Raw genomic sequence first — 27,094 nt, 5'->3', positions numbered from 1 at the left:
ACATGCTTGACTACAGTATTTGCAATGTAGGTCAGATTCTTTGTTTTGTTTCTCTGGCTCATTAAACAAGGCCAAAATGTCCCTAAGAGAGATGCAAAGGCCTGTAAGGTGAAGGACTTTGGCATGACTTTGTTAACCAGGTTGCCAAATCTCACCGCATCCTGATGACTCAAAGGACAGTCAGCAAGAAACGTCGGAGCTCCTTGTGGAGCCCTGTCTATGGATTCCTACAATGTGATTTACCATTGTTTGTCAAAGTTAGAAAGCATTAGTTAATAAATGCATTTGGAAACAAAAATATTACCTCAGATTGTGGATATAACGAGGAAAAAACCCCTCTGAACTGCATGACTGTTCTTACCCTCCCTAGTAAATGAATTGTAGCAAAAGCCTGGATTTTGGCTGCTACATATGTGATGATGTTTTTGCTAGTATGCCATCTACTGCTGTATATGTTTATGATACTTTTGGCAGGTCTCTTATGGTGCTATATATTGATGACAAGCCATTTTACCAAGTGGGACAGTCTCCAGTAGAGTAGTGAAGTCAGGTATGGCAAAGAAATGGATGTTTAGCATGTAGCACGGTAGTGTGAGCAAGTGTAGCACCCCAGAACAGAATTACATAACATGACAAAGATGGCTGTGTGCTTTCTGACATCCCATAGAAAAGTTAAAGCGCACCAACATGGCCTGGAATAACATGTCCACCATTTCATACATCTACTAACCATGGTCATAAGATGATAGCTGCAGAGGTTCTGAATACAGGCAGTCCTTGAACTTATGACACAGTTGGTTCCTGAACATTGCATTGTAAGTTGAAACGTTGTAACTCAGAACCGCAATACACTCTATTGCAGGACCGAGGTCATGAAGTCAAAACCAATTGTCATAAGTTGAATCGGGGGGCAATTCAAAAACGTTGTAAGTGCCATTCGTCAAGTCGAATGCCGTAAAGTCGAGGACTTCCTGTACCATTTTTATGCAACCCTCACACAAGCATACACTGCTTCTCAACCAGCTTCTTGATTGAAGGAGATTCAGAGGCTGTATGTTTAGAATCTCAAGACCTAGCTCCTCCTATAATGTTCCCAACAGATGGAGTTTGTTCTCATGGTGAAAGCCCTTCAGCTGAGATACGGATAAGATATTATTATGGGATATAGAGGCCCAAGGCCTCCAACAAAATTCCATGGAAATATTTGCTAAGCAACACAAACATTTGTTACCTCCTCAGTGTGCAAACAGTGAAAGGAGAGAGCAAGAGAAAGCTTTTAGTTGAGTCACTAAAGTCCATAACTGCCAAAGGGTCACATCAAGTAAGCGTGAGCTGTCAGATTATGCCCGAGTAGAGGAGATACTTTCTGCAGGGTAAATGACCCACTAAAAAAAGCTAGACAGGCAAAATGTGTGTGTGGAGGAGGAGGAGGAGTCAGAGCATGGAAAAGAAGGATGAGGATAAAGGAGGACAGAGATTTTTGAGAGGGGTGAGGAGCACGTAACATGGCACCCTAAACAATAAGCGTGCATATGTAACTTAACTTATTAATTATCTTGGAGTGAATTTTAGGATCATGAAAGACCACCTGACAGCAAACTTAAAATGCCACATACAAGAAAACCTGTTCAGTAAATGAATATATACAAAAAAACTCCAAGTTGATTAATGCTGTTTATTTATAATTAGGAATACATATGCAAACAGAAGAACAGAAAATTCTGAAATGTGTATAATCAAAGGTTATGAATTTTCCTGATCACATAATTAACTGAACAGATACATTATTATTATGAAACGTATGGCTTTATATGCAGACATGGGTAAAGAAAATAGCAATACATTTGTATGAGACAGCTCCTAGTGAGAATGAAAAATAGGCTAAGGCTCTTTAGCAATCCTGGCACATCTATATTTTTTTGGGGCTGTAACATTACTGTAGCCAAACATAACCACTAAGGATGAATAATGGCAGGGGGAATAACCCATACATGTACCATAGAAACTACATCTACAGTATGAGCTAGGGGTGTGATTCCCAGCTCGCATACACGTACTCGTGCTAGCATGAGTATAAATAGCAGTGTAGCCACCGTAGCACAGACAGCGGAGGCACAGCTCATGCTAGGTCGATGGGAACTAGCACGAATGTGTTTACTTGAGCTGGAAATCACACCCCTAACTCATAGCGTAGACGTAGCCACAGAGAGACACAGAGAGGTAAATATTCCATTCTCAAGTAATGAAATCTTTGAACTATATCTGCTGAAGCATTAATCGGCATAATTAAAAAGTTATTTATTTAGAATATGTCTATGCAGAAAACAGGTTGCTAATAATCAAAACCTGAGGTAACACCTGGATTTTGTAATAACACAGTTTAGACAATTTTAAGAAGTGTGCTGTGATTGTTTAATAGAGGAAATCTAAATCTAGACACCAATTCAAGTCATACATGTGAAGCGTTCAATATAGGTCAATAGTTAGCAAATTTATTTTTAGAAGAGTCTAATGTAAAGTTGCATTGAGGAAGCATTAAGAAAATACTCTTTTGTACACTGTAGCAGTTGAAAGCGATCAGTCCAGATTGGAAATGCTATTTTAAAGCGCCTTTCACTTCTTTTCATAGACAAATAGCACCCTGCATTGCTTTGTTTGCATAGTCTGTAGCTAATGACAATTTCAAAGAAACTTTTTAAAAATTAAATGTAATGTTTAATTACAAAATGTCTCCTTGGAAACAGTTTCCTTGTATGCTGAATTGCAGTTAGTTAAAAAATGCTCAATTATGTTTTAAACTAGAAACTCTATAAAGCTTAAACATCAGCTACAGAAATTTGCAAAAGAAAAAGTTGTGCTTTACATAATGAACGACTGACAGCTAATAACTGACTAACTGCTGCTGCTCTGAAATCTAAGAAAACAGTTTGCCTTAAAATAATCACTGGAGAAAATAGCCATCATTATAAGGGCTATCAACATTACGTGTTTTAATACAGTTAAAATTTCAAGTACTAATTGGAAAGCAAATTTACCGCATCAAGGAAATGTAAAGTTCACATTAACGGCTGGACTGATCACCTCAACACATTGGGTTCACAGCTAAGGGCAGGCCTCTCTTTGGTTCATAAGGTGTTGTCCTGGAAACCATTCTGATGCAGTCAATAATAGGGCAGACACTGAGACACAGATTGCAGCCTGTACAACTGTCAGTAACAGTGGGCAGGTGGGTTTCTGGATCAAACTGTATAGCCTGCAAAGAGAAATAAATAGTATTGATGTCACTTATCGAAAAGGTCAGAAATAGCCCCATTTTAGTATCTGCCTTTTACGTACTACAGTACTCTGTGCTGCAAGATGTGTGTGTGTGATACTGCACTGCAGCTATAGCAACAGTTTAAATTCTAGGGGAAAAAACACTTTAAAATTAGAACTGTAGGGCCAATTTACTCTCTGCTGAAAGCCCTGCATCGTAAGTTGAGTTACACAAAGGATGAATATGGCCCACAAAGTTTAAACTTCCATTAAGATATTTTTCCTTCATGGGAGGAAAATCTTTCATAACACAGCAATTCACCAGGTTTATTGGTACAGAAGAGATATCCAGACCAGGCCTGTATGGATTCTACGTGAGACAGACTGCAAATACCATCATGGGTGGGTTTTTTTTTACTTTTAGTCTCTGCAAGATGCAACAATCTAATTTAATAAAATCTAGCGAGGAATGTCACATACTTTGCCACTTGTGATTCATTTTATTTGCAAGCCTTAGAAAGTTAAAAGGGATATCTGGGGTGGGAGCAGACAGGGCTGCTTAATTTCTGACGTTTCCAAGGACTGAGCCCTCATTAATGATTAGCGTGAAAATTATTTTTAATTCGAAGTCATAATTGTAGCTTCAATAAGTCACCTATAAAAGACCAGTTTAAAAAACAAAATCAGACTAACTTCACACTCTTCATTGATTAAGGAACAAACTGAGTAAAAAAGAAACAAACAAAATGTTGGCTATGTAAATTAGAGGAGGAAACTTTGTACCGGCAGAGAGCTAAAGTGGAAAATTCAGGGAATTCCATGTTAAAAGTTTCCCCTACAACTTTCATCCTTCCCTTGCAATGTATTAATAGTAAGATCTTCTGATGTATGATAATTGGGGCTCTGAATGTGGCCTTTTCCTACCCTACTGTACCAGCATTAATCAAAGGAGACTCATGGGGCATAAGACTTACACAGGCACTATCTTCATGCCCTGGGAGTAGGTAGAGTGACATCAATGAAATTATTGACACTGTGTAAAGTGAAACGTACGCAGGTATTTCCAATACTGGGAACTTGGTGAGATTCTCTTCAATTACTTGCAGGCAGGCTTTGGAGGAAAGGGAGTATTCGTTTCCTTCTGAAATCACAGGCAGTGTGTTTAGGAGAGGTTCTACAGTCTGCTCCAGCAGCAGCACTGACTGCTTTAAATAGGGCCTTCTCTGGGCCTTCCCAAGCTCTGACACTCAAGAGCACAAGAGATCTGAAGTTTCCCAGTGTGTATTTTGGTGTTCCACTAGTAAAGAGGCCCATGAATGTAGTAGCAGTAGGCTGACATCTCACTCTCTAAAGTGTTAACTTAACCAGTCTGAATCTCCAAGTTCTGGTCTGGTTTGAGAGAGAAGTAAAGGTTTTGTATGTTAGAAGGACTGGTTCATCTATCTCTATTGACAATGCATTTCTTGAAGGGGATAGTACACGGCGATGTGGCAATGATTAACTCAGAAGTTCTGATTCATTTGTGCTCAACTTCACATTAATTACACTTTTTTGCTGTAGTCATACTAAGTGAAGTCTCTGCAGAAACTTCAGCAGGCTGAATATATGTTGGAAACACAAAAATCTGCATTCAGCAGAAGAAAAATTGGTTGTTTTTTTATGTTTGATCCCTTTGCAAGTAATAGATGGAAAAAAACGTTCTTTGCATCATGAAAAGCTTCAGGGGTCTGTCTGGTTTGTTTGGGGATTTTTGGTTATTGCTGATTTTTTAAAGTTATATCAAAGCAAGTTGCATTAAATGTGAAATCAACTCTTACCTCCCTAAGGGCTACATCCTCCCCTATGGTGAGAAATCTTATGGAAGGGAAAAAACATTACTGCAAAACTTCCATGCACTTCAGAGCAGAAAGGGCAGTTTCTTGTGGATGCTAAAGGCAGTGCTGCTTTCTCCTTTTCGTGGGCACAATAATTAGAAGCGAAGCGGCAGCAACAGCCACCTCTTTAACCACAAAGAGAGTAAGGAGACACAAGTAGATATAGGGCCATAGTTCCTGCTGACGTAAATCGGTGTAGCTTCACTAATGTGAAGATTCATATCAGCTGAGGATCTGAGCCATGGTCTCTATCTTAAATCAGAGTGTCTTCTCCTATGCATGGCTCACTGGCCCCCTTCACACTCTTGCCACCATTGTGTGTTTGGAGGTATGCTACCATGGTCCTCAGCCACACCTGCATATTCCTACCTGCTATGTAGAAAGGTCTTTATATTATGTATTTTGGATTAGTATGGCACATGGAACCTGTAATTTAGGCAGGTGTTTTAAGTAAATTTTTCCACTTTAGCCCATGGAAGATTGTTTGGGGTATCTAGCCTTACTATAAATATGGTACAATTCTACAGTAAAATCCCCCAACACTGCAGTATTGTCATTGTAAGGGCCAGTATTTTAGATTGTAACTGTAGAATACTGTAGAACTTTTTATAAGGGCATCACCATAATGATCTTTTGTAACAGAGATACAGTTATTGTGGGTCTGTCTTGTCCTCTGTGTCCCACACAATCCAATCATATTGAGCGCTGCTTGGTTTTTTGCTTTCTGTGCATTAGCCCTCCCCCCCCCCCCTTTTTTTTTTGGAAATGCCTCTATGGCGTCAGATGCCTCTGAGTGCTTCATTTTCTGGTAACTTCTGTTATCTAAATCAACTTTACAAACTGCTTGCTTGGTGCATGCAGGCACTTACAATATCCTGCATATTGCCAGGTAACCTTTGCCAGACTTGCAGTCTGATCTGCCTGCCCCACCTCAGCGAAAACTCACACCCCTCCAGCCTGAAAACTGCCAATGGACATGCTGACAGCAATAGCTGTGTAAGAGGAAAACAAGTGCTGCCCTTGTGCGTGTTTAGTAATCTGGGACTTCTTGTCCAGTGTGTATCCATGTTTCTCTATTTGTGTAAGAACCCAGAGGACCGCTAATGTCCTTACACAGAGTGGTTAAAAGACTTATCATGGATTAACTGCTTTATTTACCAAACAAATTTTGATTCAAAATGACAAAAATGGCTTTTTGAATTTGAATTTTAAAACTGCATTTGCATTTACAACATTAAAACCATTTCCTATTGGGATAATTTTTGCTAATAAAATAGCTTAGGGTAGTTGGGTGAAAGCTTAGGTCTCATGACTCTCCCATTACTATGACATGGTTTGGTGGACTGAATGGAGATTTGAACCAAGGAACTCTGCTCTATAGGGCTTGACCCTGCAGTGGAGCAGAGGAATGCTGTGAAAGCCTGGGGAGCTTTGCTACTTATGATCCAGCTAAGGGGAGAGGGCCCTGCAGGCTCCTAGGCCAGGAGGAACACTCAGCATCATTACTAAAAAAATTAGTCTACTGCCATAGCAAAGTCTGGGTTTAGATTAAATATTCATTTTCTCTTATCAGTCTTTTAAGTGCTTGGCTTTTCCCCAGATTAATTGTTGTGGTAAGTGATTTTTACAAAGACAGGTTTATTTCTCTTACTATATTTAGTTAAAAATCAGTTTTACTACCAAACACACTGAATTCAAAATAAAGTAAAAGCCACTGAAAAATATAACATTGTTGCCTAGTTAAAACACAGCCCCCTATACTGGGTATGCAGGAGTCATGAAAATTAATACTGCAAGGAGTATTGACTTCCATAGGGATTCTAGTGGATCCTGCTTTGGTTTGAGAAGAGAACAGGTCACCTAAAATGGCTGATCCCGGCCCTTATCTTATCTTCTTATTGGATGGGTAAGTCCCTCAAAATCCTGCAGATGTGCAATGGTAGGGCAAGGAATAGTTCACAGAATTAACAGTGAATTTCTCAGAACTATATGTTACTGTACATGGTAGAATTCAAGGAATAAATAGCTTGCTTTGAACAGTTCTCCCAACTCAAAATAATGACATACGCCAGGTGCAGTGATTTCTGGACGTATCAACCTACCAGGCCCTCTCTTCTTTAATCCCTGTGGAAGTTAATTCATCATATTGAAGGGTTGATTCACAGAGAACTGGAAATTTTTCCCAAATCAGGGCTGATTCCAAGTTAGTTAGTTTGACAAACCTCAGGCAAGGTTTAGATTTTTGAACAGGTATCTGGCAGGTGGGCATATTTTCTTTCTTCCCACTGCCCTGTGGGTTTGACAAGGGCGAATCCTGCCCCCTCTCCCTTAGTTACCTGAGAACCTTTGAAGAATTGAATTTGCAGCAGTCCATACTGGGTCCTCCTTTATTTACTTCCCATCAAAACCAAAAAACCAAAACAAAGTAAAACAAAAAACTCCTGATGATGTAGATGTCATAGAGATAACTTCTGAGGGACTAAAAGAGGTTGTGAAGTGGAGTTTCAGTTCTATTCAACACAAATCTCCAACAAAGTCCACAATAACTGGTGCATGGACAACCCCTACAATTGGGTCAGTCAGGGTTCTCTCAGTATAGCTTGGGAGCACGCTGGTGTTAAAAGCCGATATTTTATACAGCTATTTTTGTCACATGCTCGTTAACAGAAGGTGGATTGTTTCTGTCTCAGCAACAGAAAGATAACTCACTGTGCTTTTTTGCTAATTACAGCGATGTTCTTACCTGGTAGCCAGAATCATTACAGGTCATGTAGCATTTGCCACAGTTGATGCACATTTCCTTGTCAATCAGAGCCACAACTTGCTCTGTGTTGTTAAGCTCACCATATGTTCCAATGTACTGCAGTGCTTTTCCAATTACATCCTAGGGAGAAAAAACGGAATCATTTAGAAGATACCCAAGTTTTGGTTTTTTTATGGTTTAGCTGTTGTTTTTTTATGGCCATATAAGAGCACTCTACAGTATTTTAACATGGGAGTTTCTTGCAGACGCTACGGCAATGTTTACAGTTTTTGAAATAAATGTTAAAATTTGCCAAGTTTCACACTTCCTCTATCGTAAAATGTAGATAAAGGGTATTGAATGTATATAAAATTAAACTGCAGGAAGATCTACAAGTGTCTGTCTGTCCACATTTAGCATTTAGCACTTGATTTTAAATGCACTATTTAATTAACTTTTGCTTGGCCAACATTGTGTAGCACTACAGGGAACAAAATGGGGCACAAAAGAGAAGTGACATGACACATGCAATCTGGGTGTCCTTGGTCACTTTTCATTAGCACAGATTTAAGAACTCACTGCAGGAAAAGAAAGGGGCATCCTTAAACAACAAAGGACAAAGAGAACAACAATTGCTTTTCTCTCCTTAGAAAGACAAGCAAATGGCTTGAAAATCAGCTCTTTATTGCAAACTTACAATACCGGGGCCTCATTCCGCAAAACCTTATTCAAGGAAACAACACTTTTGCTTTCAAGTTGACTACCTGTGTGAATGGAAGTTTGCAGATCCCTAAATACTTGCTGAATAAAATGCATGCAATTATACTTAGAGAAGGCTAAATGTGACGCATCAGATGCAAACAAGTTCATCTCTCTTAATAAACAAAAGGTAGAAAACATTAATGTAAACCACTTTGTGCTTCCTGTGTGTTGTGCTTGTCAGCACTTTAGTAGGGTGGGTAAGCGTTATATTCCCATTTTACACGTGGAATACCAGATGCACATAGAAGTTCAATGACATGTCCAAGATTACAGAGTGAGTTGATAGCAGAGAGGGGAATAGGACTCAAGTCTCTAGGGATTAATTTAACTGTCCTCAGCTATCCCCCGAAGAAAACACTGTAAGAGTATGTTACAGTGATTGTCTTTGGTTTTTCTCACATGATGCAGAACATTCCCACGCCATTGTTCATTGTGCCAGCAATGCCCCTCTGCCATGTACATTGGCCAAACCGGACAGTCTCTATGCAAAGAATAAATGGACACAAGTCTGACATCAGGAATCATAACATTCAAAAACTGGTAGGAGAACACTTCAGCCTCTCTGGCCACTCAGTAAAAGACTTAAGGGTGGGAATTCTGCAACAGAAAAGCTTCAAAAACAGACTCCAAGGAGAAATTGCTGAGCTTGAATTCATATGCAAACTAGATACCATTAACTTGGGTTTGAATAGAGACTGGGAGTGGCTGGGTCATTACACATACTGAATCTATTTCCTTAAGTTAAGTATCCTCACACCTTCTTGTCAACTGTCTAAATGGGTCATCTTGATTATCACTACAAAAGTTTTTTTCTCCTGCTGATAATAGCTCATCTTAATTAATTAGCCTCTCACTCACAGTTTATATGGCAACTTCCACCTTCTCTGTACGTATATATGTATCTTCTTATTATATGTTCCATTCTATGCATCCGATGAAGTGGGCTGTAGCCCACAAAAGCTTATGCTCTAACAAATTTGTTAGTCTCTAAGGTGCCACAAGTACGCCTGTTCTTATTGTTCTTTTTGTTTATTTGTTCATCAGATTAAGTGGAATGTTGCTTGACAGGTGAAGCACGCAAGATACTTCAGCAAAAGAGAAAAACAGTTGTAATTGTTTTATAAAGCATAGCAGAACACAGTGTTTAGCGGTACTCAGGCTTGCTATCTCTGTGTCCCTTCCTTGCAGTAACCATACAGGTAACCCACACAGTGAGGGGCAGGGAGACTCCTTACTCTGTCTGTGATTTGGGGACATGGTCATGGGGTCAATAACAATGACATTCCACTGCCCAAAACCCTCTCCTGAGGGAGTTGTAGCAGCTGCAGGCAGCCCAATCAGTAGCTGATGGGCTGCAGTAGCCTCTGAGGAGCTGCTGCAAAGGTTGCTCCATAACATTCCTGGTGGAAACATTCTAGCACAAAGCTCATTGCAGAGGGTGACCTGATTTCACCCTTGATAAGCAAATGGGGTGATTCGCTATCTTGCCCTGAATCAATATACACAATCAATTGTGCCCAAAGCACATGGAAAGTATTCCCTGTCTCACATCCTGTCTGCACAAAAAGAAGACTGTGTAGTTATATATATCTATATTAAAAGTAGTATTCTACAGTGCTTGTATTAAAAAGCTGCTATAGTTACTCTATATTCCAAGCACAGGGAAACCGGGTATTTCAGATACTGCTGTGTGCTAACTGTTAGCATATGCTGAATTTTTAATGCCCTATATTTTTAATGTGTGTACTGGCATTGGCAGTAAAAGAATGTTACTGTGTTACTAGCCTCATGGACAGTGATCTTGCGGGAAAATATAACTGAATTCAACCAAATCATGAAATCAACAAAACTCTCAATTTTCCCCATCGGACAAGGCAACCCCCTGTACATATCTCTGACTTAATATGCCTTGCTGCATTGTCTGATTTGCTAAAAACCATTGACAGAAAGTTGTTGATTATGGCAATTCACTTTGTGTGGAACACAGTGAATTTCAGGTTTGGGATTTACGCTGCTATAGGCTATTTAACGTCCTGCTTTCTGACTGTGGGGGGATTGAACGCCAACACATTTTTAAAAGCTGCATAGTTCTATAAGGTGCCTAGATACTGTGTGAAGGGGCTCCCTAAATTGACTTTTAACAAAGGACCAAGGGTTGCAAAATCTGTTAAAATAATGTTAAAAGATTCTACATAATTAAGATAAATTTGGACTAAATAATGAAAGCTGTGTGACACTAAGGTAAATTTTATCTCTTGCTTCAAAAATATGCATAACTAAAAGTACGTTATAGGAGCAGCGGTACTGAATTTCTACTAATTTTCCATACTAGATCAGGTAATAATTGTGATTATCATTATGGGTTTGATCCGAGCCAATTGAAACCCCCGCAGGTTAAGCTACATTTGAGAAACAGACAACCTCTGTCTAGAACTGCTCGCAAGAACTGCACTTTAAACAGTTTAGCTATCATCTGCATGATCAAAATATCTGATGTAAAATTCCCCACTTTTTCCTCTTGTACTCTTCAATGGAACATGCAAAAATACTTATTATCCAGGAATACAAGGTATTTTATCAATGTACCTTGCATCTAGTTTTTGAATAACCAATTTCCTGTTCCATCCTATTGTAATCTCTCAAAAATGCTGTCCATTGTGAAATATGTAAATGTATATTAGTAATCTGTTTTTATTTATATTTGTATTACTTATTAAATTAACCATATCCAAAGCCTTATTTTCTAAAATTTCAGAAACCACAAATTGCTGCAGGACTGGGATTCAAAAACTAAGGGGTTTTATTATTATTCGGAATGACCTTATTTTTCAGAGATGCTCAGCACTCCCAGATCACCCGGATGCTACCTCTCAAAACAAGATACATATAATCTTAGCTGTTATGACTGCAAAGGAAAGCTTCAAAATGTGAATTAAATGTAAACTGATGCTTCCTGGTCTTCCTGAGACTGCATAGAGTTTGAGGGGTGTGAATGGCTCCCATTCATCTCCAGAAGCTGGCCTGAACTCTGAGACTTAACAATGATAATTTAAATGACAATATTATTATATAGTATGAGGTGACATTTTCAGCTAAGGCACCTAGCCATCACTATAATGCAGTAGCAGAATCTGTGTGGGGGCATGGGGGAGGGAAGTTTCTGTCAATGGTTGCTAAGTCAACCACCATATCCACACACAGAAGGAAAAGGAAAGTGCAGATGCATCTCTTTCCTAGTGCCAAATTACTCAACTGCCTTTTCTGTAACACCTCAACGCCTGCTTAAGTGCTTCAACTGTTCTTTGCCAACAGTTGAGACCTTCAGCTCTCACTTGACAACAACTACAGGGTATTAGTGCCTTTTCAGCATAAAAATATGGCACACTGAATATTTGAGGATAGCATAAATATGAATAGAAATTAATTTTCATATGTATTTTCATATTTAACTTAGAAAGAAGAGAGTGTGTGCATTTTCCAGGTTGCTACTGAATTCAGTTTGGGAATCTTGCAGAGACCAAGGAATCAGATCCATGCTTGCTAAAGAGTACATATGCACTTGTTCGTATTATACCTCTCACAGTTTTAAATAGTGTAATCAATTGGTCTATCGCAATATTAGATACTATGTGATCTCTTCATTGACTAATAGATGCAAAATCCTCCACTGTGTGTCATGAATCCACATGGTGTCTCTGTGTACTAAATTTTACATCTTCATTTTAGAGTTTGCTGAAATTATATAAAACCAGTGTATCATATAAGTGATGCAGCTTTCCATTGACTGCTCATGGTCTTTGTGTATCGACATAGAGAGATTTCTGAGGGTAGACGATTCTAGCAGACAAAGGTATAGCAAGATCCAGTGGCTGGAAGCTGAAGCTAGACAAACTCAAACCAGAAATAGGGTGCACATTTTTTACAGCGTGCATAATTAACCTGGACCAATTTACCTAGGGATGTGGTGGATTCTTCTAACATGGGAAGGCTTTAAATCAAGATTGGCGTCTATCTGAAAGCTATGCTCTTGTTCAAGAATCATTTATGGACTTGATGCAAGAATACTTTGTGTAAATTTATGGGCTGTGTTATGCAGCAGGTCAGATTAGATGATCATAATAGTCCAGTGTTAGGAACACAAGGCATTCCTATAAGTATATGGAATAAATTAAGCTTAAGGAATCTTCCCCAGAGATGACAATTAAAAAATGGTGTGTGTTGTGCTAAGTTTTCAAACTTTTAGCAAACTCCCATGCTGCTTCTTACAGCACACATGAATACACTGAGGTGGGAATTTAGCATCTCAACTATGAGGAGGAGATGTTTACCACAATATGCTGTGTCAAACTGTATATTACAAACTGTAAAGAGTCATTGTTGTGGCTCCAAAATATTGTGAAAATTATTTTTTTATACCATTGGATGGTTCTTTTTTTTTTATTAGTGCCATCTTTAGAGCAAGATCTTTGTCTTTATTTAGCGGTAAAGTGCCATGTATATTTAGATGAGTAAAGAAACACTGATAGTACTTACATGATGTTTTACAGGTGCAATGTCTCAAAATACCTCAGAGCTTCTTGCTTGGATCAAAAAGTAAATGTTTAAAAAAAACAGTACAGCAAAAAATAGCTGGCTTTTTTGTTTAAAGTGCAGTTACACACCAAAAAAATGACTCTAAAATGGCATCAAGGGGTTCCATGTTTATTGTCTCTCAATGGCCTCCAGATTAAATTTTCGCAGTTTACAGTATGATGATGTTTTTGCTAATTACCAGCCCTGAAAACACAGGGCAGGTTCTGAAAGTCAAGCTGTGTTCTTTCTTGCTTGTGCATTACCACCAGCAATAAAATCCGGCAAGCTAAATTCTGTCCTTAATTATTCTATATGCAATCACACTGGTTTTGAATTCTTCCCTCAGTTTTACCTGTGCAGCCCTGTTCTCATCAATAGGGATGCACAGGTATAACTGAGAGCAGAATTTGGTTCGGCAACTGCAATTAATGAGCAATTCTATTGCTTAGAAGTGAATCAGAGTAGAATCCATTAGCTATTGACTTACTGGTGCTAACAAGAGTAAAAACAGTTAAAACTCATTTTGTCATGAAAGTAAATAGATATGATTTTGAATACACACAAGGAGCAGTTCTGTTGAGTAAGATGGTGTTGGTTTTACACAGTGACTTTTATTACTATAACTGCATTTTAAATGGTAACTTGTAAAGTATTTTTAGGTGATTAGCTTTTCATTAACCATATTAGCAAAACTGTATTTTAAAATAAAATTCACAGTTCATGCTTGGTTTACTGTTGGGTTTGCTGACTGGCTGTCTCTCTTTGTCGCTTGTTTCACACAGATTACATTGTAAAACACAATGTGCCCAAGAGATGAGGGACATACATTGAAAGGAATCCTTTTATTACAGGACAGTGCACAATACTAGTATTATGTCTCCTAGATGAAATCCAAAGAGAGCACATATGTCTGTGATCTTATTGTTTATTTTCAGATCTAGAGAGCCATTTTGGCATATTACACAAGTGAATGAAAGGTTCATCAGCTAGATTCTTTGAGCACTCACACGTCAACAGCAACAGAGAGTAGGGGGACACAGAGTAAAAGTCTGGAGTATATAATGTGGAAGACTGGTGGGTGCTAAATTAGTGTAAGAGAAAAATAAAGCCTATTCTACGAAAAGGCTAAACAGGTTCTCAAATCTGTGAGACATGATGGTGATGATGAAGTAAGCACTGAAGAAAATGATTCAACATCAAGCAATAAATGTATTCATAACGCATTCTTATGTTTATATAACAATATTTATCCTGAGGGATCCCAAATAAGTTATTTATTTCTGTATAGGCATTTGTATAGTTCTCATGATCATAGCATTTGAGTGCTTTACAACCTATACATCCATAGATTGTAAAAAGAATCAGTCACTCCAGGGGAGTCCCGCTATTAGGGAGTAATTAAAGAGAATAAGTACATTGCTGAGAAGCTAAATGATTTGCATTAGTCTTCACCACAGAAGATGCTGGGGAGATACCTATTCCTTCTGATAATGAAAGTGAGTTGCTGTCAGAGATAGAAGTATCAAAAGAGAAGCTGGAACAAACTGATAAATGAAAGAGGAACTGGACACCAGGACCTCAAGGCTACACCCGAGAGTTCTGATGGGTGAGCTTGAGCTGCTAACAAAAATATGCAATCTCATGAAAATCAGCCAGTAGACTGAAAGATAGCACATGTTGCATCTGTCTTTTCAAGAAGGGCTGCTCCGTGATTTACAAATCTGTAAGGTTTACTGTGGTAAAGCAAGTCAACTGATTGATTTGTTAACTAGATTATGAATTCAAACAAACAAACAAAAAAGCCAACAACTTAGAATGATATGATAGACACAAGACAATATGTGTAAAGGAAAATTGTGCTTCTTGAATCTATTAGAATTCCTTGAGCATGCCAACAAAAGTAGAGAATAAAGGAGAAGCAGTCGGCAACTTTTATTTGGACTTTCAGAAAGTCTGTTTTAGATACTATTGTGGAAAATACGGAGTCCTGGCGATGGCTTAGAATCTTGCTAAAAGGCAGAAAATAAAGAATGGAAATAAAATGATCAATTTTCAAAATGATAAAAGGTTAACACAAGGGGATGCTGCAAGGTTTTGTTCTAGGACTGGTGATGTTTAATATGTTTAGCAGTACTCTGGAAAAGAGGATGAACAGTAAGCTGGCAAAATCTGCATTGCGTTTAGATTAGACAATATTACAGAAGCCCTGAAATACTTCAGATTTACCTTACAAAACTAGGTAAATGGGCATCATGATGGCAGGTAACATTCAATGTTGGCAAAAGCTAATAATACACATCAGAATGAATACTCTGAACTACTTATGCCAGTTGAGATGATATAATTTAACTGAAGCCACTCAGGAAAATGAGTTAGGCATGAATGTAGACAGCTTAATGAAAACCTCTGTTCAGTATGTCATGGTGCTCAAAAAACAAGCAGAATGTTAGGATACATAGAGAACAGAACAGAAGAAAACATGACCAATATTACAATTATACCATTGTACAAATCAATAGTATACAAAGCCCTAGAACAACCAGTTTAGTTCCAGCAATCCCATCTTTAAAAAGTTATGTTAAAAACAGAGTAGATTCAGAAACAGAAAATGAAAGATGTTATGGCCAAGGAAAAAGGAGGAGCAGTGAAAGAGATGTACAAAATAATGAAATGTATAAATCAGCAAAACTGTATACATGGACAATCAATGAAATTGAAAGAGAACAAAATCAAAAATTGATCAAATACTTCTTAAAAACACAATTTACCTCTGGAACTCATTGCAACAAGATATCATTGAAATCAGTGCCTCAGTAGGATTCAGAAAAGGATTAGACATAAGATGGACAATGAGAACATCCAGAGTTTGTTTAAGAAGGGATATAAATCCTCATTCTTTAGGGCATAGATCTGATAAGGAACAGTTAGAAAGAAACTTCACTATGCAGTTTGTTCCATAATAGTCCACTATGGTTTTTCTTGCATCTTCCTTTGAAGCATCTGGACCAGTCACTGTTGAAGACAGGATACTGGACTAGATGAACCACTGGTCTGATCCAGTATGCCTATTTCTATGGCCCTCATTTTCTCTCTCTATGTAGGTATGTAGGAATCACTTCATCCACTAATATAATACAGCCATCTCTGCGTGCTGTTAATAAGCACACAACCAAACTGCACAATGTTGTGAGTCAGGAGATGAATATCACATCAAATTTAAATTATGGGGTGGGGGCAAAAAGCGGAATTTGGCAGATTGTAAATACTCCATATTAGAATTTTGGCCAAGAAATCAGAAATAACACCAGTACTTTTACATGGGATCTTTTAATGACCACATTAGTTTTTCAGTCACAGCAGCACAGTGTCTGAACACTATTCTGGAGCACTGGTTCAATACCAGAAGAAAGGAAAGAATATCATAACTGAGTCATATATGGCTGACTGCAGCACCCTGGGTGAGGATAGTGGGCCTCCTATCCACTTACTGATCTAACTCAAAATGAAACCAAAAAAGAAGTGGAGGTCAATAGAGCCGTGCAACCTGTTTGACACAAGATGCAGAAGTGCTCAAAATTATCCTACTTTTGACTTCTAGCTGTGTTGGCAAACTCTGAATATTATGTGTATTTGCAAACTTTTTGCAAAAGCTTTTCCCTCTCTCTGCATAGCTATAAATTTTATTAAACCACCATTTGTGGTGTATTTCAAGTTCAAGCTTCATTTGGTGGGTTAGTTCACAGAGACGAGGTCACATGATGAAAGTCACATGGTATTTCTCCTTTGTCCTTGATTGACTGAAATTCTTCTATGTGATCAGGAGGGTTAGCAGAAGTCATTTTCATTTCGTATCATAGAGGGAGGCTGCACTGATCGAGATAGATTTTTTTTTTCTTTTTAGCCCTTGGGTCTGTCTGAGTGCAATATGAAGTGGCCTTAGAACACTTATCTTCTATAATTTCCCTACTGGAATTATTGGCTACTGTGTCATTATTCTGGTGGGGAAGGAGCAGGGAGAGCTCAGGTATATAGGAATGAACATTAGGTTGTGACATATGAGACCTGAGAGTTGAGGCTTTATTTTGACTTTATCGCTGAGTCACTCTGTGACTTAGGAGAAATCAGAGAAATCACTTAGGCCAAAATTTTCAAGTTTTAGGTATCCAACTTGAAAACCTAGGTCCTGATTTTTACACATGCTGAGCACCTGCTATTTCAATTGAAATCAGTGAGAGATGTGGGCACTTAGCACCTCTAAAAATCGAGATCTAGGTGTCTCAAATTGAGCCGCCAAAAATGGATGCATCCAGAATTAATGGAGACTTTTGAACATTTTTACCTTACATTTATTCCTCAAAATACAATCTTCTCCCCACATGCACCTTTTTTGTTCTGCTTCCCAGATGCCTGTTGAATTTGACAAGTGTTATTAGGGAGAAGAACACACACTTCTACATGTGAAACACAACTCTTTTCCCACCAACTTTGTTTAAAAGCTCTGAGAGCCTGCGTAGGAAAATTGGTTGTCTTTTTCTTGACACTCTATTTCATGTTGTATAACAAGCTTACAAACACAATAACCAACTCAACAGCCAATAATAATTGTTTGCATCAGCAGTGCGGTGGCTGATCACTATTAAATATATTTATTTAATTCTGTTACCTTGACTGCTGGAATGGGCTTCTTGGGAATAAAATGCTTTTTCTCAGGCAGTACAACAGTTGTGGTTTTCTGCTTCAGTTTAATCTTGTTCTCAGCTATTATCTTTTTGCGCTGCTCAAGGTAAGGTCCAAAACTAGGCAGTTTCTAAATTGAAAACCAGAAAATATGCTATTTAGCAAGTATATAAAACACATAAATGAATATTAACAAAGGGCCAAATCCCAAGGTCTTGCTGAGCGTTGATTCATTTCTTATTCAGGAAGGCTCCCATTGAAGTTGATGGGATTCTTACTAAGAAATGAATAAAACTGAGACATAACTTCAAAATCTGACCTCAAAACAATAACAGAGTTTGAATATTAAAATCATAATACACTGTAACAAAAAAATGGCTGTACTGCAGACAACATTCAACAAACTCCCAACCTCCCATGGTGCAGTTGTATTGTACATATATAAATATTGATCACCTTGTATAAATAATTCAAACTCAACTTTATTCTTACAGTACATGGAAAGATATGTATTATATATTATATAATCATAAAAGTAAAGATCAGCTTAAGGAACTCCACCATTGTTCAATATTACACCCACTATGATACCCTATTATACTAACTATAGTTTTAAAGGTACATGGATGTGCCCATTGACTTTATAAAGCACACACAGATCCTTGTGATATGATGCCTCAAAGTTATCTGGGCCTGTTGTAGTAATGCTAACAAATGCCAAGTGAACACTAAGATGATTTAATTTTATTCATTTCATAATTCTACCTCTATTCACAGTCCTCACTCTCTTCTAGGTACTTTAATGTCTGGGCTTGCTTAGACAAACACTGCTGCTGGAAGACATCTCTGAATGCCAAAATGTTCTGTCTCAGCCAACAGCCTAGAACTGCTGGTTCAAGTTTCAGAAGATTACTAGAGACCCTCTCACCCACAATCATTTGTCTAGATGGTAGAGATTTGGAAAACTACTGCTTACTAAGTCCGCGTGACCGAGTAAATTGCTGTGAATTAAAAATAACTGAAAAACCTGGTTCCTACTTATGAAACAGAATGAGCCCTGGGAAAACTAGTTTTTTTTATTATTTGAGCGCATTTAAATGGAGTGAATAAACTAAGCTCAGAGTCTAGCCTAAGTGCAATTATATTACAGTAATTAGTATTTGGTAGCAGGGGATAAATATCCTAGATTGTTATCGTGAGCATTAATTCATTGTAATAATTTCAGCATGTCAAGCATGTCCAACTGGAAACAATGTCATCACAATAAATTTAAAGGGACAACGTCAACATGAATTTTTAGAATACATTTTTAAAAAACATTCCAGGGTTTGACACAGTACCTTTTCGGTAGTGTCCTCTGAATAATTTTTAAATACTTTAATTAAAAATAATATTAACAGTTATTCTATTCCCCTGCTGGTATTTACATAGAAAAGTTCCTCACCAGTAATTACTTCCACACAGGAGTCCCACTTATGGGGCGTCAGCTTCCTCAAGTGACAAAGGGTGGATCTCCCTAAGCTGTTTGGTTTTTGGCACTCTAAGTCTGCTAACTGGCAGTTTGGCACAAGTGTATTTTCTGTTCTCCTGGAACCTTCTCATTTCTCAAGTGTGCTGGAAGCAAGAGTCCTCTTAAAGATCACATTTATGTAAATCACATTGTGTGCATTCTCCAGAATTCAGGAGATGGAGATCATCTCAAGAATGGAAATAAACTGAGGCTTGACAACCCCTACAAAACAGAAACTCTAACTTTGAGGGGAGGTGGGTGAAAGAGCAGAAAATGTGTATGGCAACTTCAAAGAAGCAGAATTGTAGATAAATAATTTCCCTTTCTTTACAGATGCCAAAAACACAGGAGTCCCATTTTTGGAGAGTAAAAAGAGTGAGGAATGTTTTACAATTAACTTGTATAAACTTCTGCAAGCAGAAGTAAGAACAGAACTAATATTTACTCCTGGGGGAATTCTGCGCCAAAAAATTAAAAATTCTGCAAATGCTATTTGTCAAAATAACACTATATAATCACCCCAGTTTCAATTATTTTGGTAATTTATTTCAAAATACCTGTCAGCAAGTATGATAACAATACAGACACACACAAAAATTCCCCCAGGAGTTAAGGGTTAAAGAAACCCCTATAACAACCCAGTTCCTGTTTCTCTGCCCCCTCCACCACAGGGCCCAGTCGTGTCCTCCCACCCCCCAAGCCCAGCCACTCATACTCCCTACCTGCCTGAGCCCAGTGAGGGGCCCTCCCCGGCCCAGACACTCAGACCTCCTACTCCCCAGAGCCCAGGGATCCAGAGGGAGAAACAGCCTGATGCTGGGTCCCGGGCTTGCACGGTATTTTCTGCGCGCCACCATCTCCTTCCTTCAGGGAATGCTGGGAACTGCAGCTGCCAGGAACCCTCCAGCTCCTCCTCCCCCACCCCCCACCCTGATAGTGTCTCCTACTCGCGAGCGGGGCTCTGCCAGGTCCAGCAGCCCCTAGTGGTGGCCAGCACCACTGCAGCCCATTTCTACGGGGGAAAAAGGGAAATTCTGTGAGCACAACATTAATTTCTGCAAAATTCTAAATTGTGCAGTGGCACAGAATTCCCTTAGGAGTAATATACACCAAAGTAAAAGAAGGCCTGTTCAGAATAGAGACAACCTGAACAGATAGTGCTGGGGAAGGGAGAGTTTGCATCCTTCCCATCTAAACAATGGGCTCCAAAGATCATGGAAAGATCCCTTATTCTTAGCAATGAACATGGGGCTGTCTGCAAATTGAAAAGACCCAAGGCTGATACCATAGCCTCAGTAGGGCAAATGATGACAGAAACTTTTCTTGCAGTATTGTCAGGCTGTATCAGCTAGAAAAGTACAACTATGGCCTTCAGAAATTTTTGAAACAGTCTTGTGCTGGCTTCTGATTAGTTTCCAGAAGGAATTTAAGGCATTGGTTTTGACCTCTATAAATGATGTAATACCTGTGTAACTGAGAGCCTGCCGCTCCTCTATATACTACTGATGCATTGGTGGTGCTGAAGCTAAAACCTTATGAATGAAAAGGGAAGGGGACTGATGAGACAGCATTTTTGGGAAGGGCTCTTGATTCTTCCTTTGTACAGTTAAGGAATCAATCTTCTGACTTTAAGGGCATGTTGTAAGTCTAATTTATTTTGTCAGGTTTTTAGTGAAGTGGCAGTCTCAGGGATGAATATTTGTTGTTCTGATGATGGACGGCTGCTAAAATCGGATCATCTTTGGGGATGATGAGCAAATCTTTGTGTTGTTGATCCTGAACTTTTACTTTTGCATATTTTTAATATTTGACACGCTCCAAAAGCTTAAAGACAGGACCTGTGAGAATACATTTTAAAATATGAAGTATAAATATATAAAATAATAATTTTGTTGAAAATGGAAAGTCCACAGTTTGTGTGATTAATTAAGGGTGCAAATTAGAGAAGTGTGAATTATTGAGGCAAAAGCCTTTCTTCATCAAAGAAATGCACAAATCAGTTTTGACATGGAAAGTTTCAAACACTACAATTTACATAGTTGCTGGGTAGAATGGAGAGAGGCCATTTTGAAATGGGTCTAATTTCACTCATGCCATGAGGATGTTTCTACTGATGTGTTAAATATTAAAAGGAAAAACTGATCATTTCAGTTTAGGGCCGGTGGTAACTCACAACAGATAAACCAAATTTTATCAAAAATGTTTTATGATTGATTTTTTCCCCAGTCAGCCAGAGACAATTTCCATCTGAAAATGTTACTTTTGCTAATATTCTGAGAGAGTAAAATTAGTATTTCTTTTAACTATAAACAACACCTCACTGCATAGCTCGGGAACTCAGGAAGTGGTTTATATAGGGTTTCTCTTGCAAGTAGTGTACAGACAGTCAGAAAGGTGATAAGGCTGCTGATCTTTCAATGCTTTCATTTCAGACAGCTTGGCTTGGAATGCTATTTGAGGCAGTATGTAATTTTTTATTGAACTGAATTATTAGATATGCTAAAAATGGAGCTGTTGAATTAACTACTGGAAAGCTGGATATTTAAGATGGTGATTTCATTAAAGCTGTCACTTCACTTAGAGGGGGATTTTGAAAAAACCCACAAGGTGTTTAGGAATACAAGTCTCATTGAAAGCACATTCACTTGGTCTTGTGCTCCTAAATCCTTTGGGTGCTTTTGAAATTTCTCCCAAGATTTCTTGAATATATGTTTTGAGATATTTTTTAAATTTCCAAAATAAAAGTGTAACTAAACTCCCTACAGATCAGGATATTTTTTACATTAATACCTACACAGAAAAAAAGATTCAGTGTGAATATTTGAATTGTTTCATGGATGTGCAATCACTGGATTTAACATCTGTTAGAACATATTTTTGCCTCTGTAGATAGTTTATTTCTACTGTAGGGGGTATCGGCAGTGGGGCGGGGGAGGGGGGGGGAAGGGGAGCAAAAAGGGACAGTAAAAGGTATTCAAAATCTCAGTTCATTATTTTCATACCGTAAGATTGTAACTGCCATCCAAAACAAGGCGCTGGAAGTATTATGCTGTACATTTTTAAAGAAAGGAAAAACTTCTTGCTAAAGACTTCCAAAAGCTGCATTGTAACTGATGAACAGTACAAGTCTCTAGCAGCATTGTGATTTTTGTTTCAGTAGTTTCTATAGGGATTCATCATTGATGAATTTGTTCTCACCAGAGAAGGTAAATCCTGCTCATTTAAAGATAACCGTATCTCCCACTAAAACTGTCTCTATCCAGATATAAAAAGCATTACACTGCCAATAGAGAACTGACAACATAATGAATCAACAATGAAACCTTAAGCCAGCAAAGCTTTAAGGTGAATAAGTTTGTTTTGACTATAATGTATTCATGGCTCAATCTAAAGGTAATCGAGCATATTATGAACTAGAAAAAGTGCTCGTTCCCTAACAGTAAAAGGCAGTGGGTAGCTTACATTTTAAATGGCCATAATGTTGACAGGAGAAGCAGCAAGTAGCCTAAATGGAGAGGAGACACCATGATCTAGTGGACAGCGCACTGGACTGAGAGTCAGAAGACCCAGATTTTATTCCCAACTCTGCCAGTGACCCACTGCGTAACCTTGGGCAAATCACTTCACCTCTCTGTGCTTCTGTTATGTCTTGTCTGTTTAGATTATAAACTCATGAAGGCAGCAAGTGTCTCTTGCTATGTGCATGTACAATACCTAGTACAAGTGCGCCCTGAGTTCAGTTGGGACCTCTAGGTACTACTATGATACAAATAAAAATAACCACATTTTAAAGAACTGTGCTGGATCTGGTATATTTGTATCCTACTCATATTTTCTTAATATAAAAAGAACACTGAAAAATAATTGTTTTCATAAATAGGATTCTAATAGGGAACAGTAGAGGAAAGACCTCAAATTTATATAGATGTTATGTAAACATCTGGTGATTTAGGGGGAAGAGGGGTTTGTCACAGCTCTTTACAAAACCTTTTTCCATCATGACTGAAGACATTTTCCATGTCAGACATAACTTCATTTATCCAATTTCCATGACATGAGGGTCTTGTTCTTAGATATGCAGGCACATAGCCATTTATTTTGTAAATTCACCCTGTGCACTTATAAGTTCTAATGATTTTACATGATACCCAGTGATGAATCTCCGTGTATCTGGAAGCAGAATTGAAGTCAAATTGTCTTATTTAGTATATTTTATATTTTTTCAAGTGTACACATTACTCTGCACTTAGCAAAACTGGTGAGAGAGAGCATGACAACCAAAGAAATAAAAGCATCACATCTGCTGAAATGCTAGAATAGCAGAAACAGTCAACATGGTTTTAAAGAGAAAAATATATGGGAGTGGTAGTGACAACTACAGGAACGTGGTCGCCCATACTTTGCAATTACATAGCTATGCAAATGGCTATATAAATCTTCTCTCTGTAAAGTCACTGCATAAATCATTGGCAGCGCTCTATAAATCAACCAAAATGCTGCCTTCTCTGGTTCTTGAGTTTCTCTCCCTGCCAATTTGCTTTTCTGCCTGCCTGTTGCTTTGTTGAGTCCTTTCCCTCACTGAGTCCTCTGCAGCTGCTCCCAGAATGCAGTCCTTGAAAGGACAGAGAGGGAAGCAGAGAAGGGAAATTCTGCTTCCTCCATGAGAGCTGCAAGGAAAACACAGATGGCCAGCACACCTGGCCACCTTCTTACGGGCAGGGGTTCAACTGATCTTAACTGCACTGGCTCCACAAACACCTATTTTACCTGTGGACCAGTAAAAGAGCAGAGTTTCCCCCCTGTGACTCTTAGCAGATCTGCAACTGTGAAGGCTTCTGCCTGGCTTTGGGAGCTTAGTGAGATAGGCAGCTGGGGGAGAGAAAGCTAAGCGAGTTGGAGCTATGGAGATTCTTGACCAGATTGGGGAGAGGGTTACCAGAGGAGTTAGGAAAGGCTGTGGGCAAATAAACTTGGAGCAGAAGGGAAGGGAGCCATGGGAACCATTAAAATTTCAACTAGTTAGGCAGCTGCCCCCACCAGGGGATTCATTAAAATGTAAATCAGGTTTCTGTGGATCACAGCACAAAGTTTTTAAGATTGTCTGTCTCCCACTTGATCATGTGGAAACTTTGTATGCCTGATGCACAAATTTTTACCAGTGAACCTGGTTTCAGTTTTATTGTTTCCTCCAGCTGCTTTTGAAAACCGCTTAGACTGTTTCCTTCACGGCAATGTGCGTTTAAGATGGCTGCAGTCCTTACCACATGATTTAAGTCTAACATGTTGCATAGTACTCCAGACCTTGACGATAATTAAGGCTGCATAATATTTTCCATTCTAACCCCATTTCCAGACTCTCATAACTTTCAAAAACATCTGCCCTGTATGGTAAAATTTTTCCTGGATTGATGTCTGCCTGAAGATGATTTCCCTCCTTCCTCCCCCCCAAATGTGAGAAAAGTGGTTCCATTATTTCCAAGAAGGAAGAACATGAAAACAGACACATCTCCCAGTATAAAAACAGCTTTCTGATGTTTTTGGAAAAAGCTGTTAAGCCAAAAGAGCTATGGGTAGAAAGTTGTAATTTGTCACAGGAAGAGTTGTCACTGAGACAAACTATCTTTGAGAGTTCTAGTGAAAAGTGGTTTTGCAGGGTCTGAGTTCTGAGCCTTTGAAAATGACATATTGTGCATACACAGAACATTTTGCATGGACTTTTCTTGGTAAGCTCATAAAGTGCACAACTAACGAACACCAAATATCAATGACAATGGAAGAAATGAAACTGATTAATATTAATTCTTATTCTTTTGGACTAGATTCTCTTAAAAGCCGTGGCCCTTTTATCTGGCAGTGGAAAAGGACCATCAACTGGCTGAATTACCACAGCTGGGGACTCCCACAGAACAGAGGTGTTATCCATCTGGCATAAGAGTTGTGTAGGGTCCGCATAGCCAGCTCATACAATCCATCCCTAGCCTCAGATAAGCATAGGAAATGTGCAGGAGGCAAGTCAAGAAGGCATGGCAGGAGCATGCTGCTCTTCAGCAATCTCCAACTGACAGACAGCTCCTTGGTGCTATAGACTAGATGCCCAAAGCTGCTCTAAGCAATGTCCAGGCCAGGGCCAGCACAGTGCTGCAAACAGCTCCTTTGTAAGCTCCTTACCCGTATGATGCAAAGCAGTACTGGGCAGAGCAGAAAATGTGTCCCTTTGAATTCAGCAATTCACACACTCTCATTGCCCTGTTTCTCTATGCTGAATCTTCATTTAGACTACTGTCCTCTTGGAGGAAGAAATTATTTTCAGAATAAAAGACAGAAGAAAAGGCATTCTGAAATTCTTTACAGAGTATTATGCCTTTTAGTTATTCTGTTATTCTTTGAGTTTTCTCTTTGTACCTTTGTTTTATCTGCTTTGTCATCATTTCTTTCCAAATACTATACAACTGTTCCTCAGATGCTTGTTTCTTGTAATCTCTATTCTCTAAACGTTGTGTGGATTCCATTTTGTCTGTTCTCTAAACCATGTTTATCACAAGCAGGTGAGCTCACCCCCCATCCGCTACAATTCTGAGATCTGGACACAAGACTAAATGCCACTTCAGTCTGTATTTTAGGAAACCACATTATCATGGTCTCACGATGATGTATATAGCACCACTTTTGTGCATGGGTGCTATAGCTGCTATTTTAAATAACTGCATACAGTTATTCTCTTGTATCCTGTTTTTTCAATCTTTGCCAGCATTTTCTCCATGAGTTAGACATCACTAGCCAGTTATTCTCTCTGTTGTGACTCAGCTGTTTTGTTTTTACACCACTTTATATAGAGAAAAGTGAAAGATTATAGGATTCCTGGTTGCTGTAGTGCAGCAAAATCTTTATGTTCCACAGCATAAAGTTTCTCTAGCATGAAATATTCATTAGATAAAAAAGGAGCTAACATAGCAAACTTCTGTGCTTACAATCAAAAGCTTTAATAACATGGATGCAAAAGTCTTACCTTCAAAGGGGGCGGAGGGGGGAGGAGGAGCAGAAGATAAAGATTTGAGCACATTACTGTGCTACTTCATGAACATCTGGCATTCTGTCATTTAATAGACAACAACATCTTCTCTAAACAGAAGAGACTTGAATTCATCAGGGATTCCTGTAGTACAGTATGTGCTTAACTTAAGTACCTGCTTTCTGTGATTTCCATAGATTATCATATTCATGATACTGTGGAGTGAAAGCATTCTTCTCACTCTCTAACCAGAACATGAAAAAGAAATTAAAATATTGGCAGGCACTTTGTCTCTAGTTTGTTGGACATGTAAGAAAAGGACTCTCCACCCATTTATGCTGATGAAATTCTGTCAGCTAAGCAGCACTGTAACAAGGATGACAGCAGAATGTCTATTAATAAATACCTGACAGGCTAGCAAACACAACTGTATTCAAGTGGTTTCTTTCAATAAACACAGATCAATTGTGCCTTAGAATTGGGAAAGCTTTGTGTAAATACCAGTTTATCATTTATTTGTACCTAAAAAAAAATCCATTAACCCAAGATTCAAATTTTTTTGGATGGGATACATACTACACATATGCACACCTGGCTTATGTGCTGGTGATATCGATGTGGTAAACTGCACTGCCAAATGAAAAACAATAATTACTATACACTTTTGACTGCCCTACCTGCCACCCTGGTCA

General features: G+C 38.6%; 1 protein-coding gene across 4 annotated transcripts in view; it reads right to left on the bottom strand.

Moving 5' to 3' along the window:
- Window positions 1-1,655: 1,655 nt before the first annotated feature.
- Window positions 1,656-27,094, bottom strand: part of DPYD (dihydropyrimidine dehydrogenase) — a 558,093-nt gene continuing 532,654 nt past the window's right edge. For all 4 annotated transcript variants that reach the window (XM_043553083.1, XM_037907332.2, XM_043553085.1 and 1 more), the window contains 3 exons: window positions 17,870-18,013; window positions 7,873-8,013; window positions 1,656-3,253 (listed from right to left, as the gene is read on the bottom strand). In XM_043553083.1, coding sequence (XP_043409018.1) covers window positions 3,083-3,253; window positions 7,873-8,013; window positions 17,870-18,013 — 456 coding nt within the window. In that variant the 3' untranslated portion in view covers window positions 1,656-3,082. The remainder of the gene's footprint in view (window positions 3,254-7,872; window positions 8,014-17,869; window positions 18,014-27,094) is intronic.

The sequence above is a fragment of the Chelonia mydas genome, chromosome 8 (assembly GCF_015237465.2).
Source record: "Chelonia mydas isolate rCheMyd1 chromosome 8, rCheMyd1.pri.v2, whole genome shotgun sequence".
Lineage (NCBI taxonomy): Eukaryota > Metazoa > Chordata > Testudines > Cheloniidae > Chelonia > Chelonia mydas.
This window is presented reverse-complemented; position numbering and strand designations above follow the sequence as displayed.